General features: G+C 33.3%; 1 protein-coding gene across 2 annotated transcripts; it reads left to right on the top strand.

Moving 5' to 3' along the window:
• The first annotated feature begins 11,437 nt into the window (after positions 1-11,437).
• On the top strand, positions 11,438-21,463 carry LOC123903858 (type IV inositol polyphosphate 5-phosphatase 3-like). 2 transcript variants are annotated; one of them, XM_045953538.1, is made up of 12 exons: positions 11,438-11,601; positions 16,901-16,963; positions 17,156-17,279; positions 17,709-17,771; positions 17,907-17,979; positions 18,124-18,228; positions 18,460-19,297; positions 19,431-19,615; positions 20,224-20,332; positions 20,502-20,641; positions 20,720-20,948; positions 21,112-21,463. In XM_045953538.1, exons 2-11 carry the CDS (start codon positions 16,919-16,921, stop codon positions 20,937-20,939), a joined length of 1,902 nt encoding a protein of 633 aa, XP_045809494.1. In that variant the 5' UTR covers positions 11,438-11,601; positions 16,901-16,918; the 3' UTR covers positions 20,940-20,948; positions 21,112-21,463. The 2 variants fall into 2 exon arrangements, with proteins under 2 accessions (XP_045809494.1, XP_045809485.1); XM_045953529.1 differs by lacking the exon at positions 11,438-11,601 and having other exon boundaries at positions 16,344-16,963.
• Positions 21,464-21,658: the final 195 nt, after the last annotated feature.

The raw sequence follows: 21,658 nt of genomic DNA, 5'->3' as shown, positions 1-21,658 counted from the left end.
ATATTTTATCTCCTTGGCTTGCAAGTCCTCGGCCAAACGTAGTCCAGCGAGGAATGCTTCATACTCTGCTTGGTTGTTTGAAGTTGGGAAGGATAGTGCTAGGGAGACCTCGATTAGTAAGCCATTCTCATTTTCAAGAATGATGCCTGCACCTGCTCCTGTAGCGCTTGATGCTCCGTCTACAAAGATTGTCCATTTATCTGCTCCGTCCACTGTAGGGGAGGAGCTCGTCATCTCTGCGACGAAGTCTGCTAGGACTTGGGCTTTTAGAGCTTTTCTGCTCTCGTAACGAATGTCGAATTCTGAGAGTTCGAGGGACCATTTGAGCATCCTGCCCGCCATATCTGGTCGGCCAAGCAAAGACTTGATTGGTTGGTCTGTTCGGACCACAATTGTATGGGCCAAGAGATAATGTCTTAGTCTCCTCGCAGCATAAACTAGTGCAAGGGCTATTTTTTCAATTTGTTGGTACCTTAGTTCAGGACCCTGCAAGGCTTTACTCGTAAAGTATACTGGTTTCTGCCCTTCATTTGTCTCACGAATAAGAGCTGCACTTACAGCCTCTGAGGCGACGGAAAGGTACAGGTATAATACCTCCTCGTCACTTGGTCGTGAGAGGACAGGTGGCTCTGATAAGGCCTTTTTCAGATGTTGGAGAGCTTGCTCGCATTCATCTGTCCATTCGAAGACGGCTTCCTTCTTTAGTAGTTTGAAAAAGGGGAGTGCATGTTGTGCTGATTTGGATACAAATCTGGAAAGCGATGTTAGCATTCCATTAAGAGTTTGTATGGACTTCTTATCGCTCGGAGTGGGGAGCTCGGCAAAAGCTCTGCACTTGTCAGGGTTGGCTTCAATTCCTCGCTCGGTTAGGTAAAATCCCAGGAATTTACCTGCTCGGACCCCGAAGGTGCACTTCTCTGGGTTGAATCTCATGTTGTATTTCCTGGCCTGCTCGAACACCTTTCGAAGGTGCACGACATGGTCGAGTTCCTCGAGGGATTTTACGATCATGTCGTCCATGTATACCTCGAGCATGTCTCCTATTTGTCCTCGGAAGACTTTGTTCATCATCCGCTGGTATGTAGCTCCTGCATTTTTGAGACCGAAGGGCATTACGTTGTAGTAATAGTTGCCCGACTCGGTCATGAAAGCTGTTTTTTCTCTATCTGCTACTGCCATTGGAATTTGGTTATAACCTGAATAAGCATCCATAAAAGACAATAATTTAAAGCCAGAAGAATTATCAACAAGTCTATCTATGCAAGGTAAGGGATAAGAGTCTTTAGGGCAAGCCCTGTTAAGATCGGTATAGTCGCAACACATCCTCCACTTTCCATTAGATTTTTTGACGAGTACAACGTTGGACAGCCAGGTTGTATACCTGGCCTCCGAAATAAAATTTGCCTCTAGGAGGTCTTTTACACATTTTTCTGCAGCCTCCGATTTCTCGGGAGACTGCCTACGCCTACGTTGTACAATGGGAAGTGCAGTGGGATCAATAGTCAGCTGGTGACATGCTATGTTGGGGTCCAAGCCGGGCATCTCGGAAGCGTGCCAGGCGAACAGATCAGCATTTTCCTTCAAGCAGGCTTCAAGTTGCTTCCTAGCAAGTTCGGGGAGTCCGGTCCCAATCTTCACTGCCCTGCTCGGGTCTTCTCCGAAGGGCATCAGCTCGAACTCGCCGTCTGGAACTGGACGACGGTGCTCTTGGCTTGCCTCGTCGTCCTCCTTCTTCTCCTTGCGGAGCTTCTTCTCATCTTTGTTTTCCTGTTTGGAAAAGCGGCTGTCGAGGTCAATGGAGCTGATTTCTGGCAAGGGCAGGGAAGTTGTTGCCTTGGATTTCTTGGATTCGGGGAGCTGCCCGATATATTCATTTCCTTTGGAGGATGCATTGAAGACTCTCCTTGCAGCTTCAATGTCTCCATGCAGTGTCGCAACTTGGCCTTTATGAGTATAGTACTTCATCTTGAGGTGGGCGGTTGAAGGGACAGCCATTAAGTCAGCAATAGCTGTTCGGCCCAGGATGCACTGGTAGAGAGAAGGGCAGTCTACTACCAGGAATTTCACTTTGATAGTTTTTGCAGTTTCTTCAGAGCCAACGGTGACTAGCAGGTCTACATAGCCCCATGGCTTGGTTGTTGCTCCATTAAATCCGGAAAGATCAGATCCAAAATAAGGAGTGAGGTAGGTTTCATCTAGTTGCAGAGTCTTGAAAAGTTGGGAATACATGATATCACAGGAGCTTCCTTGGTTGACCAGTACCCTGCGGACGTCCATATTTGCCATGTCCACTCTGATGAGCAGGGGTATCTGGGAGTTTGCAGTTCCACCGGGCAGCTCTTCCATGTAGAAGGCTAAGGGCTTTGATTGCCCTTTCGGTTTATCTAGAGTTGCGCACAGGTTGGAGGAGCCATCTATCAATTCTTCAAATTTTCTCTTGATGGACCCCACAGTCTGTTTGTCAAAACCTCCATCAGAGATAACCATAGCGTGAGCAAGTGCGTCCCATTTGCTCAGCGTGGGGGCAACATAGGTGTCGTCCAAGTAGTCAGGGACGAAGAAGTCTTCAGTTCTGGAGATGGCAAGGGCAACTGGTTTGTGCCCGGATTTTTCTGGTGCAGCTTCTTCAGTGTTGCTGGTCTCAGCAGCTTCTGTCCGGGGAGCATTGCCCCTCTTCACGTATTGTTTGATTTGCCCATTTCTAATCAGAATTTCAATGGCGTCTTTAAGTTGTATGCAATCGTCAGTCAGATGGCCGTAACCTTTGTGATACTTGCAGTACCTGCTCTTGTCTTGGCCAGGCTTTGTGGGTTGTTGTCTTGGAAATTTAATTCCTGCTTTAGTGAACTCAGCTGAGTTGCACTCTTTCCAAATTTCTTCCTGGGATTTGCTAAGGGGAGTATAGTTGCTGAACGTGCTAGGAGGTCCACGGGGTTCCCTAGGCCTTTCGCCTCTTCGTCTTCCTCCTCCTCGGCTGGACTGTTCAGCATTCGAACGAGGAGCAGGTTGACTGTTTCCTGCTCGCCCATAACGGGCAGCGTCTGCAGCTTGTTGCTCTTCATATTGGATGTAGGGTTGAGATTTGAGAAGGAGGTCGCCAAAGGTGCGTGGTTTTTCGATGCCAACGGCTTTTGCAAAGTCAGAGTTTGGTCTAAGGCCCCTTTGGAGCAGGTATTTCTTCATGTCATCAGTTGTTTCTACCTGGACGGCTTCCTTGTTGAACCTCTCTATGAAACTGCGGAGAGATTCATTATCAGCCTGGAAGATGGCGTCCAGGACTGCTTCAGTCTTTGGTTGCTTGCGGGAAGCAGTGAAGTGCCTGCGGAATTGGTCGGACAGATCCATCCATGAGGTTATGGAGCGAGGAGCTAGGCTGTGGTACCAAGCCATAGCTCCCTTTCTAAGAGTAGTTGGAAATATTCTGCATCTAATTGCTCCACTGACCCTCAAGAAGTTCAGGGTAGCATTGACTGATGCAATGTGTTCATCTGGGTCAGAAAGCCCATCATAAGCTGGGAGAGGAGGTGGTCGCTCACATCCCTTTGGAACGGGTGCTTGAAGTATGTCGTGAGATAAAGGGCAGCGGGGATCATCCTCGTCACTCTCATGTGAGTTTAAGGGAGGTGAGGCCTCACGATCAGGAGTTGGGCTCCTGGAGGATTGGTCAGTGTGATGGCTGCGGCTTACTGGCTGCCCTTGTTTGGTCATCAAGTTGAGTCCCTGGGGAGAATGACGACGAGGAGGTGTTCGGTCCACAATTTTTCCCTTCTTCACATTCGGAGAAGATATACCCTCGCGGGGAGGGGAGACATGGTCTCTTTTCCTGCCAGGTTGCTCGATCCTCTCAAGGGCAGGTCGTCGTTGTCTGACAGTTTCCTGACGAGGAGGGGATGGAGAAGTAGGAGTTCTCCTCGGGGGAGAGTTATTCCTTGAGAATCGCTGGTTCCTTTCCAAGCGATCAAGTCTCATATTCTGCTCGTCCATTCGGCGATTCTGGCCCTGGAGAGCTTCGGTGGTTTGCTTTAGGGCAGCTATGAGTGCTGCTAGTTCAGCATTGGTAACTGAAGCAGTGGACAAGTCGGTCTCTGCTGATTTGCCCTGCTCGGACTGGGGGCGCTTCCCTGTCTGCTTCTCAGTCAAGACGACCAGGTCGCCATCCTCAGAGGTCCAGGAAGTATCCTGCCCGTCTCTAGGGTCAGACTCGGGGAGGGCCTGGAGGTCAGTGATGAGAGCAGGAGACAGACGGGGAGAAGATGGAGGAGCAGCGTCCTCAACGTCATTGTTGAAATGAGATGAACTGGCCATGATAAAAAAGTGATTGATTGGTTTTGTTCTTTGGTTTACTTGCTCGAAACAAAGAAGGGGAGAACTCAGGTCCCCACAGTCGGCGCCACTGATCTTAACTGTTGATCAGAACAGGTAGAAGGCCAGCTGGAAGTCCGTCGAGCAGGTGGTAGGCAGTAATCCGAGCAGATGATCCACGGAGGGGGGGGTTGTACCTGCAGGTGCTCCGATGCCTAAGTCAGTAAGGGTAGAGAGCAAAAGAGATACTAGAGAGAAGTTAGAGAGAGAGAGTAATTGTGATAATGAATAGTGTTCTACCTTGCTCTCCCATGAGGGAGAGTATTTATAGCCCCTAGCTCTGGGCCAAAGGTCCTCTTAGTGGGCTGGACTAGCCAAGGCCCATTAAGAGGGACTGCCAAGATATCACCCTTAGATGGTGGGTAGGGTAGTAATTTTACCCTATCTTGGTGGAGAGGTTGTGCCATGCTGACATGGAGGTGGTTGGGCAAGCCATGTGGACTTTGTGAGGGTCTAGGTGGACTAGCATTAGTCTAGTCCAGAACAATTATTATCTTTGTTGTTTGCATTTGCATATAACACACATAACCATGATCGTTGATCAACAGCCTCATCATGAAACAGGAGTAACCGTATATTGCGGAAAACATATGCATCAACAAACGTTGTTTATGATATATTTTATGTAGAAATTGGTTAATTAAGTTTTGTTGTTGACAAGTGTCACAAATCATACAACTATACTACTCATTCTTCCAAACTTAGACTTTTATTTTATACGTAGTCAGAGTGTAGATTCATGTCACAAAGAGCTTTATACTAATAATCAATTAAAATCATACTACAATTCTTGAACATGACATGTGCCAAAGTCAATGAAATTTTGGATTTCTCCAGCACCTATCACATTCTATGGTGTAACAAAATGATTAAATTAATGGAATATTTTAATTTTAACCGTACCATTGGTAATTATCATAATTAGAAAAGTTAATTGCAAGGTGAATTCAGGATTTAAAGATTAAACTTTGAAATTGACATTTTAATTAAGTAAAATTTTCTGCAATTATCACCCTATATAAAAATCAACATCCCAAATTCAACGATGTTTACGTTTTTATTGGATCCAAATAGGTACAATAATGTTAAAACACAAGTAAATAAAATGTAAAGCGTAGTAGACACATTACATCAAAATAAATTTGACAAGATTAGAAGAAGCATAATAGCCACATAGTAGTAATATATGGACACGTGAAAAGCTTGGTTAATTGCGTTTTCAAGACGTTTGTGTCTCCATTCAAATTTCTACCATCTTCATTCACAACAAACAATTCATACATCTTTTTTATTGCTTGATGTAAAAAGTTTCGGTTATGAGATGATCCGAATATATATTTATAAGGTAGATGTAATTTTTATCTTATAAGTCAATTTTGTAAGTTTAAGTTAGTCTCAACTTCCAATTTTAATCCAATAATGCTGGACGCGAAGAAGTATGTTAAAGAAGTCACACATCAATTACGAGATGACATGAATATATGTTTAAGTTAAAATTTGTTGTTTAATATAATTATATTAACGTGACTATTTAAAGTTTAGTGTGATAATATTAAAAAAAAATGATTACCAATCAAAGTATAAAAAATATATTTATAATTTGGTTTTTTCTAAATTTCATTTTTTTAAATGATAAATTATTAGTATATTAATGAATTGAACCTGAGACCTCTAATTTTTTAACCCTTAACTAAAATAACTTATCCACCTATCTCAACTTTTTTCTAAATTATACTTAAAAAATTGTAAACAATTTACCTATTAATTAATAACCAATAAAAATTAACCTTATATAAAGAGTAATGTATCCCACACCTTTTACATTTTATTTTATCAATATTCAGAATATATCTAGCAATGATATTGATATAGACTCATAGTGTAGATACAAAAGCCACGTGTAAGATGTATAACATAAAGTGGAATGAAATGATAGATAGGAAGGTTCTCCATTTATATCCATCCTTTTATCCTTATTATTATTATGCTATTTATATTGTACATGAAATAGTGTGAGCTTAGAGTACTAGAGTGTCATTTTTCTTGCATAGTACCTTATAAAAATTCAAGTGTCCCTTGCAAGCTCAAGAAGAAAGAAACTTCAGTTCATACTACTCAGGTAATTATTAATCTTATATATCTTCTATTTATCATTAATTTTCCTTTTAGAGTCTTTCTCATCTAATATAACTTCTCATCTATATAAACTTCTCTATACTATTTATCATTAATTTTCCTTTTAGAGTCTTTCTCATCTAATATAACTTCTCATCTATAAAACTGAAATTAAATGGCATCTATAAATTGAACTTTCTCATCTAATATAACTTCTCTATACTATTTTTTAAAATTTTACTTATAATTCTTACAAAAATATTCTTCTAACTTTCATCCCCACTTATATTAAAAGGTACTATTTGGTTTTGTCCATATCGTGGAATTGAACATCATAATTTGTTCCCTATAGAAAATTTCATTTGAGTGAATAAATAAATAATTAATTAAAGTTGTGTAGGTTGATGATATCTGTGTCTGTGTTTTTCCTTCTTATAAACGACCCTTATACGACTTTTTCTTCTTGTACGTGAAAAAAAAAATTACTAGGGCATGTGCTTCTTTGATTAATTAAAGATTCATTACGAGATACATTTGTTCATTTTATTATTGTATACTTTAGGGAGCCTCAACTTTATGAGTGGGGATGAGTTTAAGTGCAACACCATTAAATAAAATCATTGCTTATTTAGTATAGGTATTACATCCATTAGATTTAATTTAGTGATAGTAATTTAGGTAGTATGCTAGAGATATTAGGTTCGATTCTCAAATTCATCGTAAAAAAAGTTAAAAATAAGAACTAATATTTTGCCTTTTAATTGGAATACAACTGCATATACAATTATACATCCCCCTAAGATGTCAATTTTTTATTTTTATTTTTTACAATATTTCTTCACATTTACATGATCATATACTTTACAAAATCCAGTTTTTATTTTTTATTTTTTTTGACGCATTTCAAAATCCAGCTCTCTAATCAGATTACATGCATTCACATATTTAAAATATTATAGTGTCCGTTCGATTTTTTTTTTTTTGAAAAGGATTACCAATCGATCATATTTAAATTATAAAATAAAAATATACTTTCTTCAATCTTTTTTTTTTTTTTTTTTTTTGGTTGAATGATTTATCTTCAATCTTTTTTATATATAAGAAACAATTTATTTTGTAGATTTATTAAATATTTGATTTATTTGATTTATTTTACAGATCAAATAAACTAATTATTCAATAAACATAAAAAATCAACTTCTTTTTTTTTTTTTTATAAAAAACGAGACATACTTATTTTTGGACATTTCGGAGGAACTGTGACCCATGTCTCTAGTTAATGGCATGTTGTGTAACTCTTGCTTTCTCAATACTGAATATGGAAATTAACATAATCATTTTTTCAATATAGATTTTTTTTGTTACGTTCAAATGAGAAAAAGAATTTGGATCATCGAACTTCAAATATATAGACAGATCGTAATAACAGTCTCAAACCTAATTTTAACGAAAGGGCGTGAAGTTTGTCAAAACCTACCGATTTTTATGAAAGATTTCAAATATTATCAATGCGACCGTTCAATATCACCTAATTGGACTAACAAACAAATGAGAAAGAAAAAAATTGATCATTGGATTCCAAATGTATAGATTGATCGTAATAACAGTCTCGCCAGATAACTAATTATAATGAAAGGGCCATGAAGTTTGACTAAAACTACCGATTTCGACTGAAGATTTCGAATTTTATCAATCCGACCGTTCAATATCACCTAATTGGACAAACAAACAAATGAGATTTTTTTTTATCATCGGACTCCAAATGTATAGAAGATTGTAATTATAGTCTTATCGGAAACCTAATTTTAATGAAAGGGTCATGAAGTTTGTCTAAAACTTGGGTAAATAGTGTTCAAGTTAATTTGGAGTTAGAACTTAAGTCAAATAATTCTTTATTTTTAAATTTTACGTTATTTATATAATTTTTAAGTCATAAACTTCAACCGAAGTATAACTCGTAGTAAAAAACTAGGGTTAATAATACTTTTGAACCGAAGTATAATTCATTATCAAATACTATGATTAATAGTGATTCAGTTGAACCAGAGTATAATCTTATGTCAAATTATATCTTATTTTTAAATTTTACTTTATTTATATAGTTTTTAAAACATTAACTTCAACGGATTATAACCATTAGTCAATTACCACACTTAATAGTGTTTTAGAATAATTTTATTTAATTAACGATGATACGGGTACTCCCTAATCAAATGTAAATTATATTAACATTTGATTCAAAATAATTAAGTTGCATAAACATTATATAATTTATTTTAATCCATATAATTACATGTTTAAAATGACAAATATTATATTTTTTAAAAAAATGACAAATATAGTGTATTAAAACGTTCAGAAATAGAGATATATTCATAAGGTGGGCTAAAATGCACAAAAATGAACACGGCCAAGTGGTTAGTTAATGGGAGTAAAGTCAGTAGGTCATGGGTTCGAGACTCTCTTCATTCGAAATTTTTCTTTTTCTGGCTTGAATTTCAAGGAAATTTTAACAAAAAAATTCACAAAATGTTGTACACAGGTATCGAACCCGCGCGTGTGCTATATAGAGATAAGCTCGCAACCACTCGGACACATGAATGGATTGTTAGTTAATATCGCGTCATATAATATATATAAAAGCAGCGTTGATAAAAATATATAAAATAACATCATCTTCAACCTTCAGCCGGGTCAATTCGACCCGGTTTCAGATCCGCGATCCAAGCTTAATACCCGTCAGTATCATGTTCATTTTAACGGCAAAAATCACAATCAATTATCCAGAAACATCACAAAAACCATTTACAATACATTCATGCTTTTAATTTTGATTCAAATGGTCTAAAATAAGAAATCTAAAATTAAAACTTTCAAAAACTTAACCTTTTAGCAAGGCATTTACGCGAACATCAACAAATTTGTTGTTGAAGTGATATGTTCGTTCTTATTTTCCAACGTTAAATCCAGATCTATTCATTCTACCGATTGATAATTAACTCAGATCTATAATTTTTTTTTATATTTTTTTTTACGTTTTTTTTGTTCATGAAGATAACTAAGTCAAGAAAACCTCCAGCCACTACCTTCAACCATCTACACCATGAACTTCTTTTAATAAATCAGATCTGATCAATCATGATGAGGATGAAGATTTTTTTTTGTTTGATTTATTTGTGAACATTATATTGGAAGAAGAGATTATTTTTATTTTTTAATAGGAATGTAAGAAGCAATTTGTTTGAACAGAAAAAGAAAATGACGATGTTGTTGTGATATTGTTTCAATTGATTTTAAGTTTTAACAATAACAATTAAAATTAATAAAACAATATAAAGATTGAGGTAATTATGTAACTGTTAATATGATAGGGACTTATTTGCAATATTAATAGACATGAAGATACATAGTAAATAGTATGTACCATATAATCATAGGTGGCATTTGAATAAGTCAACTTACTTTTCTACTAGTCCCACACTCGTGCGATGCACGGGTGTTATGCGGTATTTTATATTATAATGTTGAAAAATCATTCGTATAAATTGAAACAATAAGTATTATGAAAATTATAATAATAACATCAATAAAAACAAAATAATAATAATAATAATAATAATAATAAAGTGATGTTCCTTAAAAAAAATATAATAAAGTGATGTAAATATAAGATAGATATTAAAGATGTGTTTATACATTTCGAAAAGATTACAATGGATCCTATTGCATCTACCAAAATAAGTTGGTAATCCATAAATTGTCATGTCACTATGAAAACGGTTTATGTTCATTCTCATACACTGTGGTTAGATTAGTGGTTGCACAACTATCTAGGAATTATATATATCGATGCTTATACATTTAAAAAACTTATTTATACATCAGATTTGAAGTTACTTTGGTATCTTCTTCATTAACATTGATTAGCAATATCTTTAACTCATTCTTCAAAATAACTATGGAAATGACAACATATAATTGACCATGGAAAACAATCGATGTTGAAACATAAGTTTTTATTTATATTATAAATCTCATTGGAGGATTCTGAGTTGGATAAACTACTTTATTATCTCTTACAAAAAAACTACTGTATTAACGAATTTGACATTTATATTAATTTGAAACTTATTGGAGCAAAAATAAACCAACTTAACTCATACTCAAATATCGAATATGATAAAAATCATACAGGACATAACAACCATTAGTAAACTTTATTTTATCTATTTTTTTTACTAACATTAGAAAGTAGTCCTGACAATCGACCAACTCCTTATATTTACAAAGATTGGACAAAATATTATTAGCAAAAACATTAACCTTTTTGAAAAAAAACAATAAAATACAAAAAATAATAAAATGAACAAAAAAATGTAAATGAATAATAACCCAAAATAATAATAATAATAATAATAATAATAATTACAATTAGTACCCCACATTAAATGAATGTAAGTGGATGATATGGCTAAATGAAAAGTTTTCATTGGTTTGTGGATTAGGGTTTAGATAGACAATTCCACAACTATCTAGGATTTATATATATAGATTGAGTGTATATTAAAAAGTCATAAGTTTATAAATGTAGAATATGAAAAGTATAGAGATGAAATAATAAAATAATAATAATAAATAATAATAATAATAATAATAATAATAATAATAATAATATAAGTAGAAATGATGTGGCATTGTAGAGTGATTTATTTGGATTTAAATGGATGATGTGGCTAAATGAAACAATTTGATTGGTCTAAGTGGATTAGGGTTAGGAGAACTATTTAGGAATTATATATATAGATTGGCCACGGTGGCTATCTCACCAAAGAGACCAATTTTGTGACCTCACGCTAGAATTTTCCATTGATATAGACTCATAGTGTAGATACAAAAGCCACGTGTAAGATGTATAACATAAAGTGGAATAAAATGATAGATAGGAAGGTTCTCCATTTATATCCATCCTTTTATCCTTATTATTATTATGCTATTTATATTGTACATGAAATAGTGTGAGCTTAGAGTACTAGAGTGTCATTTTTCTTGCATAGTACCTTATAAAAATTCAAGTGTCCCTTGCAAGCTCAAGAAGAAAGAAACTTCATAGTTCATACTACTCAGGTAATTATTAATCTTATATATCTTCTATTTATCATTAATTTTCCTTTTAGAGTCTTTCTCATCTAATATAACTTCTCATCTATATAAACTTCTCTATACTATTTTTAAAAATTCTACTTTTAACTCTTACAAAAATATTCTTCTAACTTTCATCCCCACTTAGTATAAAAGGTACTATTTGGTTTTGTCTATCTCGTGGAATTGAACATCATATGTAGGTTGTTCCCTAGAGAAAATTTTATTTGAATGAATGAATAAATAAATAATTAAAGTTGTGTAGGTTGATATCTCATATCTGTGTCTGTGTTTTTCCTTCTTATAAACCATCTCATACGATTTTTTCTTCTTGTACGTGAAAAAAAATTCTACTAGGGCATGTGCTCATTTTATTATTGTTTACTTTAGGGAGCCTCAACTTTATGAGTGGGGATGAGTTTAAGTGCAACACCATTAAATAAAATCATTGCTTATTTAAAAGTATAAGTACTACATCCATTAGATTTAGTTCAGTGATAGTAATTTAGGTAATATGTTAGAGATAGTAAGTTCGATCCTCAACTTCATCGTAAAAAAAATAAAGTATAAGAACTAATATTTTACCTTTTAATTGGAATACAACTGCATATACAATTATACATCCCCCTAAGATGTCAATTTTTTTTTTTACAATATTTCTTCACATTTAGATGATCATATATACTTTACAAAATCCAGTTTTTATTTTTGTTGACGCATTTCAAAATCCAGCTCTCTAATCAGATTACATGCATTCACATATTTAAAATATTATAGTGTCCGTTCGATTTTTTTTTTAAAAGGATTACCAATCAATCATATTTAAATTATAAAATAAAAATATACTTTTTTCAATCTTTTTTATATATAAGAAATAATTTACTTTTTAGATTTATTAAATATTTAATATATTTGATTTATTTTACAGATCAAATAAACTAATTATTCAATAAACATAAAAAAAACAACTTTTTTTTTTTATAAAAAACGAGACATACTTACTTTTCGACATTTCGGAGGAACTGTGACCCATGTCTCTAGTTAATGGCATGTTGTGTAACTCTTGCTTTCTCAATACTGAATATGGAAATTAACACAATCATTTTTTCAATATAGATTTTTTCTGTTACGTTCACAATATAGATTTGCTCTTGTATATTGTGTAAGAAAAAGACTTGTCCGTTTTTATTTGGGACACACTGTTTGCGTCATGTACTTAACATCTTCACATCACTCTCACATGCATCTTGTTTGTTTGGATCCATAAAGTTGTGTGGCTTGATAAGCCTAAAAGTTTCTGATCTTAAAAACAGAGAAATTATTTACTATTTACTCGCGCCCTACACGTTTTCCATTTTACCCTTCCGCTACTTAAGTAGTGAACATTATAAAAATGAGAAATTTTGGAGGAAAAACACTGCCAAATTTTTTAGGGATAAAATTCGCAACTTAAATAACAGACGTTATAAAAATCTTGGTATGGTGTTTTTCCTTCAAAATTTCTTGTATTTATAACGTCAGTTACTTAAATAGCGGATGTTATTATTTTTAAGTAACTGACGTTATAAAAGTCTTGGCAGGGTGTTTTTTCGTCAAAATTTTTTATTTTTATAACGTCTTCTACTTAAGTAACTGACGTTATAAAAATGAAATTTTTAAGAAAAAAAACACACTCCTACGTAGAACTCGCAACTTAAACAACGGACGGATCTATTTTGGTAATTTCGTAGGACGCCCCAATATGATTAAAAAAGTAAATGTCTTAATATTATTGCCACATCCCCATTTAATGGTCCATTACTACTAATCCTGCATTCTTATGTTTTTTTTTTTTACTAAAAAGATAACGATATTCATTCATTCCAATAATTGATATAGTACATCATATTCATTCCAATAATTGATATAGTACATCAGATCCAAATACAAATTCAACATCGCTAAAAACAAAAAGGATGAATCCGCGAACAAACTCACAGCATCCGTGTTAATAGCATACAACGACAAAATGCCTACAAATAATAATATGATAAAACTAAAGTCACCGAAATATCCATGCTTCCGGATCTGCAACGTTGATGCCCAAATCATTGATTGAATCTGCAATTGATTGAAGATGATCTTTCAATATGAACTAAACGAACACCGTAACAAGACAGAGAATTCAACAACGTCGTACCAAGACGACGATCAACACAAACGCCGCACTCAGACGACGATATCACACAAATAAAAAAGAAAAACAACTAAAAAACTTAATCTATGTGAAAAATCACTTATTTAGATTGAAAACAACAAGAAAAAATGTGAAGAGGGGTGATTTTAGGCCAAATATGACCTAAAATCACCCCTAACTAGTAGAGGAAGAAGAAACTCAAAGAAAAAGAAAATAGGGCCGGCTAGAGAAAGAGAAGAAGAAAACGCTCAGATCTGCCGTACTGCATTCTTATGTTTTAAGAATCATCTTTTGATTCCTTATTCAGAAAATGATCATTGGTGTCCATTTTCTCAAATCAAACTGTGATAAATAATAATTGGACAAAATTAATGTTATTTTCACTTATATAAATTTGATGTAACCATTGCACTAGTCATGAGCCGCCACTTGTTCATTAATTATAAAAAAATGTATTTCCAAGTCCAAATGATCATCCAATCAGATTTGAAATAATTTAATCATTTGAGGTTTTTTTTAGTTATTTGTGAAATTGACCCTATAGCCAACCCTTTCTTTCCAAATTGCTGAGTGGGGTTTTAAAATAACGGTTTTAAATTACTACTACTATATTTTGAGAAAAATCCTATCTAGAATTATTTGGAAAAAGAAAAAAAAAAAAAAAAGCTCCTTGGTTGAAAGTTGTGGTCCAATACGTCATAGACATAATAATTGAATGCTTTGTTTTAGTTGTGGGGTTATGTTTAATGGCTTCTTTTTCTCTGTTATTTCCTTTACCCTCTCAATTGCTCAACAATCAACTACTATATAGATATTAGATACTAGTAGTAAAGAATGCACTTGCTATGTCTCTCAAGTCTCAATAACTATATTATTTCATACAAATACAAAAAAAATATATTATAAAAGACAAGTGGGGTGGAGTGTTACATAACACATCATAATCCCTAACAGAAAATCGGTTCAACAAATTTAGAGGCCTAAAGCAAAATTTTTTTTATAGATAAAATGACAAAGTCATTAAAAACTCACACACACAAAATGAAGTGACCGGGGTTCAAACTCTGATCCTGACGTTCGACACTAGCAATTTCAGCATTGCTGTCAGTTGAGCTAGGATTTGTGAACAGCTTAAAGTAAAATTTAAAATGAGACTCTTTAAAACTAAGAAACTTAGGTGTGTATGAATTTGACATTTTAAAAAAATAATTTTGATGATAATGAATAAATAAAAAGTAGCTTTAAATTTTTTTAAAAACTCTAAAAGAGAATCTTTAAATTTTTTTGAAACAATAACATTTTTGTAAAGTTTAAACATACCAATTTTGAGTTTGATTGGTTTCCGTTTTGAGTAAAGATCATGTGTATAATGATAAGTCTTGTCAAAAAAAAAAATGTGTATAATGATAATGTATAAAGGTGTATAATGTACGGTAGTGAAATTATGGCAGAAAACAACAGGAACCGACATGCACCAAGGCAATAAAAAATAGGCCAATACTCGTTGTTTTGTTAGTAGGCTGCGTCAGTATTTAATTGCCGACGTTAATTTGTCCTTACATATTAATTTTATGCTTTTGTATCGTTAATTTGACTAAATTATACTATTCATTTATCTTACTTTTATCATATTTTTTTAATAATATACAGATATAAATATTAACATATAAGATATTGTTTGATTTATTTTGATGAGTATTTTTAAAATATCAAGTTTTTATAATTTTTACTAATAGAGAATTAAAGATATTAGTGATCAAAATTATGCATTGACATACGTGCATTAGTCAAACTAGCTGTTATATTTTGGGACGGATGAAATACCTTTTATTTTTGACGGATTATTACTACTCCCTTCGTTCCAAAATGTAAGTCACTTTGGGCAAATTACACAAATTAAGAATGTAATTAATGTTGTATGAAAAAAAGAAATTATGAGTTAGTTTACAAAATTGTCCTTCATTAATGGAATAAGAAAGATAAATTGAAGAATTGAAAGAAGATAGAGTAATAAATATTTAAGGATATAATAGAAAAACTAACATTAAATGCTTCATTGGTAATGTAAAGTGACTTATAATTTAGTACAAATTTTTTTCTTAAAGTGACTTACAATTTGAAACGGAGAAAATACATTTTATTTTTGACTGATGGAGTATTAAATAAAATTTAAATGTTGTACCAAAATTGTATTAAGGGGGTAGAATAGATTTGACCTTAAATTTTAGCAATGTTAGGTAAAATAAAAATTCGATATTTTGTCATGTTGAACATAGATCAATTGATAGATATTGTAAGTTATTATAGGAATCGAGATTCGAATCTCGATACATCCACTTATTTACGCTTATAAAAAAAAATCCACTTATTTACTTTTAAAACGTTAAATTTTACCCACTAAACTGCTTGAAAAAAAAAATCAAAATTTCTTCTATGCCACGTGTGACTAAACAGTTGGTTGTCTTGGAGTATGATTATTTTTGACCCGTGAGTCATGACTTTAGCCATGGATGGCATAGTAAAATATCATGTTTAAATCAAGATAGATGCTAACTATCTTGAAAATAATCACACTCAATCGTGTTACACGTTAAAGAAACTCAATATAAAAAAATTAATCTAAAATTTGTATAGTTAATATTTTTATTTAAAATTTTCTTTTTTTTAATTAGTGTTTGAAGGCACTAGTTAGCAGACCCTTAAATCAATCGGAGTAGTAAATTAATTAAAAAATGACTATAGTTTGGTGGATAAACCACCGTTATAATTTTTTATTTAAAATATTATTAACATCGCAATCATTAATTTGTAATTGATAATTTAATTTCATTACTTTATTATCTGCCCAGGTTCATTCAAATGTTTGCATGTGAATCCACTATAGAAAATCTAAACTTACAAGAAATCCTCTAAAATATACTTTATAATTTTTAATTTAAATTCCATAGAACAAGAAAAAAGACAAATCCATTTTTGTTTTCATCTTCAAACAAAGTCTGAACGTGTTATTGTTCCATTTTCTCCTTGTTTTGTTCTTTCTTGTTCTTGTTATTTTCCTTCTCTTTCATTCTTTTGCTTCAGTTTCAAACTTTCATTCTCTGATTATAGCAATAAGTTGAGACAGTGATGAAGCAGCAGCAACAACAACACTCAGCCAACAAGCAACAACAGGTACTACTACTACTACTACTACTCATTCTCAGATTCTCTATATCTTGATTCTTGAGGCTTGCATGGTTTATTTCTTGATGCTTGTGCAAGTTATTGTTTTTGGTGTTTATGAGTATATTTGGAAATTTGAGATAAGTTGAAGTGAAATTGAGCTGAAATATGGTTTTTAATTGGGTTGGTTTTTGTTTATAGAATTTATGGGCAACTATGGTCATGAGGAAATGGCTTAACATTAAAAGCAAGGAGTCTGATGATTTTGACTCTGACCTTGATGATGATAATGAGGATGACCCTGAAACTGATTCAGATAATGAAGGTTAGTTAGTTTATTCAATAATGTTTCTATTGTAACTTTTTGTTTGAAACGGCCAATGTTAGTAATTATTAGTACGGTAAGTTTTGTTAATTTTTGCTGAGGGTGGAAACGAACTTTTGTAGAGTAGATAGATTTAAGTGTGTTTTTGGGAGTGTGTGTTCGTGCGCGCTTGCGTGCGTGTGTGAGTTATTCATTTGAAGATTGGAAAAGTGGATCAGACAGATTTGTTTAATTATTTAAGCCTTAATATTATTACAATTTGGAAATTGAGAATTATGGTTTGTGTCCAAATTCTAATGATCTGATAATTGAGGATTGTGATTGTTTTAGGATCTTAGAGACTGTTTCTTATGTGTGATGAATAGTGATTCCTGTTCAGTTTGGCTTTTTCTGTGATATGCCTTATTTTGAATTTTGTGTATTATGCAGACTGGAGAAGTCGTTCACGGTTTAGGGACAGCAGAGACGATGAAGCTCCATCTGAATCAAATGGTAACAAACAAGTTTTACTGGTTGTCTTACCTTCAAGAGTAGTTACTAATTTTTCATCTATTCTCAAAATCGCGAAAATTTACTATATGTTTTTTGTTTGTTCGTCACACCCTCTAAATTTTGAATGAACTGCAGAATTTCTCCCAGGCTTAAGGAGACAAAAGTCATTGACTGTAAGGTCTCAATATATAAACAAGAAGGAACTGAGGTAAGACACCGCTGTCGTTGTTTATTCAGCAAGCAATAGCAGACTCTAATTGCAATGATTAAAAAGTGTAGAAAGCATATCTAATTTGTTGTTATTTCTCACACACCTCTCATATCTGGATTCTGTTGTATATTTTTCTCTTAGAGTATGTGTCGGGACATGGAATGTCGGAGGAAAACTTCCTCCTAACGACTTTGATATTGATGATTGGCTCGGCGTTAACCAGCCTGCTGATATCTATGTCCTTGGGTAAGTTTCTCAAGTACTAAATGTTTTTACACTATCAATCAGTCGTAATTGTTTCGTCACATCATTTAAAACGTTAAATTTTAATCATAATTACTTTACATATGATTGGTTGTGATCTGTTGATAGTGTAAAAAAATTACACTGATAGCGTAGTAAATTTGAACTTATTTTCTATATAGGCATGTGGATTTGTCTAATTTGTTTGACTAAAATGTTTCTTTACAATTGCAGTCTTCAAGAGATTGTACCTTTAAACCCAAGTAACATTTTTGTTGCTGTAGATACTCGTCCTGTACCGAAATGGGAAAAAGTTATTCGAGAAACTCTGAATAGAGTTCAACCAAAACCATCAAAGATAAAATCTTTCAGTGATCCTCCATCTCCATCGAAGTTTAAACCATCGGATGATGCACCAGATATAGAAGAAGAAATTCTACTAGAAAGTGATAGTGACATTGGTGAAGAGGTTCATCCTTTGGTTGAAGAACATAATAATGTATTTGATGGAATCACAGATAAACCAATCACAGATGAAGAACTTAATACTAGTTTGAAAGATTCAATTGCTTCTGATATAGAAAATGATTTACAGAATCAGTTATCTTATCAAAGGAGGTTGAATAGGCTAAATTGTTTCCGCGATGAAGATTCATCGGAAAACATTGAAACAACACCTTCTCAACAGATTAGTAAGCTATCTAGAATGGTTAGTGGAACTGAAAGGATTGGTTTGAGCTGGCCAGAGCCACCATTACATTTATTGCCTCAGACTCAGAGAGTATTGGAGAGACCGGCTTCTTTTAAACCAGTTAAATCGTTTAATAAAACAAAGTCGTTTAGAGCCAGCGATTCATTCAAATCAAAATCCGATGCTATAGATTTATTGGCTGATATTGACCTTGAAGCTTTGATGAAGAGGAAAACAAGATCACCATATGTGAAGATAGTGAGCAAGCAAATGGTTGGGATTTTCATCACTGTTTGGGTTCGAAGAAGCTTAAGAAAACATATTCAAAATTTGAAGGTTTCAACTGTCGGTGTTGGCGTTATGGGCTATATCGGTAACAAGGTCTCTTTCCCTTTCTTTGAAATATTTCCTATTGCTTTATGAGTTTTTTTTTTCTTTATAGACAATCTTAATGACTTGTTAAACATATAAATGTATCAATGATGAGAAACTTATTTTTGTTTATATTTTTCAGGGATCAATATCAGTGAGCATGTCGATATATCAGACACTTTTTTGCTTTATATGCACTCATCTTACAGCAGGTGAAAAGGAAGCAGATGAAATCAAAAGAAATGCTGATGTTCGTGAAATTCATCAAAGGACTCATTTTTATTCACTTTCTGATATTGGGCTTCCCAAAAGTATCTTCGATCACGAGTGAGTCCATTTTTTTTCTCCCATGGGCCTAGTGGTTACATATACTCAAATAAACACACACATCAGAGAGGGGAAAATGTGGTGACTCGGGTTTGAACTCAGGATTCCACATATTTATGTCATTTTCCCATTTTTCTATATCCTTGAATTATAGCTAGCTGTCGAAAACTTTAAACATATGGGACATGGGTGTTGACATATTTGGTGTCCTCTCACATCAAAATGTTTTTTGATCCAATGATAAGAATTATAAGTGAAAGAGAATATCAAAAGTGAGAGATACAGTGATGGATGGATATAATTGCGCATATACATGAGACTTTGTAACTTTGATTTAATCTACGTTCCTCGGTGTAATTTTTTTTTTTTACACGTGCATCTAATAAAATCACGTCAAGATATCACTTTGTTATGTTTGTTCTTAAAATCACGTCAAGATATCTTGACGCGATTTTATTAGATGCATGTGTAAAAGTATCCTTCTACATAAGCAGTTAGAACCATCTGTTGGAGTAAATTAATATGCATTTTGTTTCTTCTTGGCTGCTGAAGTTCTGAATCTACATGTTCCGTCTGAAATGATTGTATTCATTTAAATTTATTTGCAGAAAAATAATTTGGTTTGGTGATCTGAATTACCGTATCAGCTTACCATATGAAAAAACAAGAGATCTTATCTCAAAAAAGCAGTGGTCAAAATTGCTTGAGAGAGACCAGGTAAATTATATAGAACCTTTATCTTTAACTTACAATTCATTAATATTAATACTACAACTTAAGAGCATTACTTAAAAAACAGCATATGTAGAAACTGCTTATGTAAATGTGTGAAGTATTTGCTTCAGAAAAAGAACAAATGGTATATATTGACATCTTATTATGACAGCTTGTGAAAGAACTAGAGAAAGGTGTATTTAATGGATGGTCAGAAGGAAAGTTAAATTTCCCGCCAACTTATAAGTACGAGATTAATTCAGATAAGTACATCGGAGAGGACCCAAAGGTTGTGAGGCGGACACCGGCATGGTATGAGCTATAGTGATATGCGATACATGAGTATTTATAAGTGAAATTTGTTTCTAATCTTTTGCAATTACCGTTCAGGTGTGATCGTATTCTTTTGTATGGAAATGGAATGAAACTATTGAGTTACAGAAGGAGTGAACTTAAATTTTCAGACCATAGACCTGTGACTGCCACATATTTGGCTGAGGTTGAGGTATTCGATCCAAGGAAGCTACAGAAAGCACTTACTTACACCGATGCAGAAATTGAAAATGAAGAAATCATGCCAAATTTCTGCAGTTGGAATATACCTGCATAATCTGAACAGGTGAATTGTTTAACAAATAAACATAACCTATCTAAAATTTGAAATTATCTTTGAAAAATTAATAAGCAATTGCTTATGTTATAAGCGATATTCCAAACATACGAAAAATAATAGTAGTACTAGTACTACTTAACATGTCCCTAACCTTTATTTTCTGGTGCAGGATATACGAGTTTCTGAATAAAGTATATTATTTACTGAATTGGAAGAAGGAAAATGTTAGCTTATTGCAACTTCTCAAATTCACACAGTCACTACTATACTACGTATTAATAAATTTCTTCATTTGAAAATTTCTTATATATTTTGAAGTTAAAATCTTATAGAGAAAATAGTTGTATGATTTGTACATAAGGTATCTTATGAACATGATGTAAAAGTAGTTGATAGATTGGCTATGTGTGTAAACTCTGAACTGTCTTTTAAGAGCTTTTCAGCAGTTGTGTATGATTGTAAAGAATAAATAGAAGACTTCAATTCAAGGCAACATTATAATACAGCTTTGCAGAAATGAATTCTCCATTGTTTCAAATTTTCCAGTAACTATTCATTATAGAGTTTTTTTTTTAAAATTTTAATGGGAGTAGTTATTGCGAACAGTAATAAAAACTTCATATCAATATCATGGTAAGACAAAAAAGGAACCATAAGAGAAACTACATTTAAATATCAATGTTAAATTAAATAACAAAACATAAACTAAACATATA

The sequence above is a fragment of the Trifolium pratense genome, linkage group LG1, assembly GCF_020283565.1.
Source record: "Trifolium pratense cultivar HEN17-A07 linkage group LG1, ARS_RC_1.1, whole genome shotgun sequence".
Taxonomy (NCBI): domain Eukaryota; kingdom Viridiplantae; phylum Streptophyta; class Magnoliopsida; order Fabales; family Fabaceae; genus Trifolium; species Trifolium pratense.
This window is presented reverse-complemented; position numbering and strand designations above follow the sequence as displayed.

Bases quoted from the DNA above. Each gene is read 5' to 3' on its own strand.
- LOC123903858 (XM_045953538.1), top strand. From the start codon at position 16,919: ATGAAGCAGCAGCAACAACAACACTCAGCCAACAAGCAACAACAG. The intron at 17,772-17,906 runs GTAACAAACAAG...AATGAACTGCAG, and splicing joins AGCTCCATCTGAATCAAATG to AATTTCTCCCAGGCTTAAGG. The intron at 19,616-20,223 runs GTGAGTCCATTT...ATTTATTTGCAG, and splicing joins AAAAGTATCTTCGATCACGA to AAAAATAATTTGGTTTGGTG.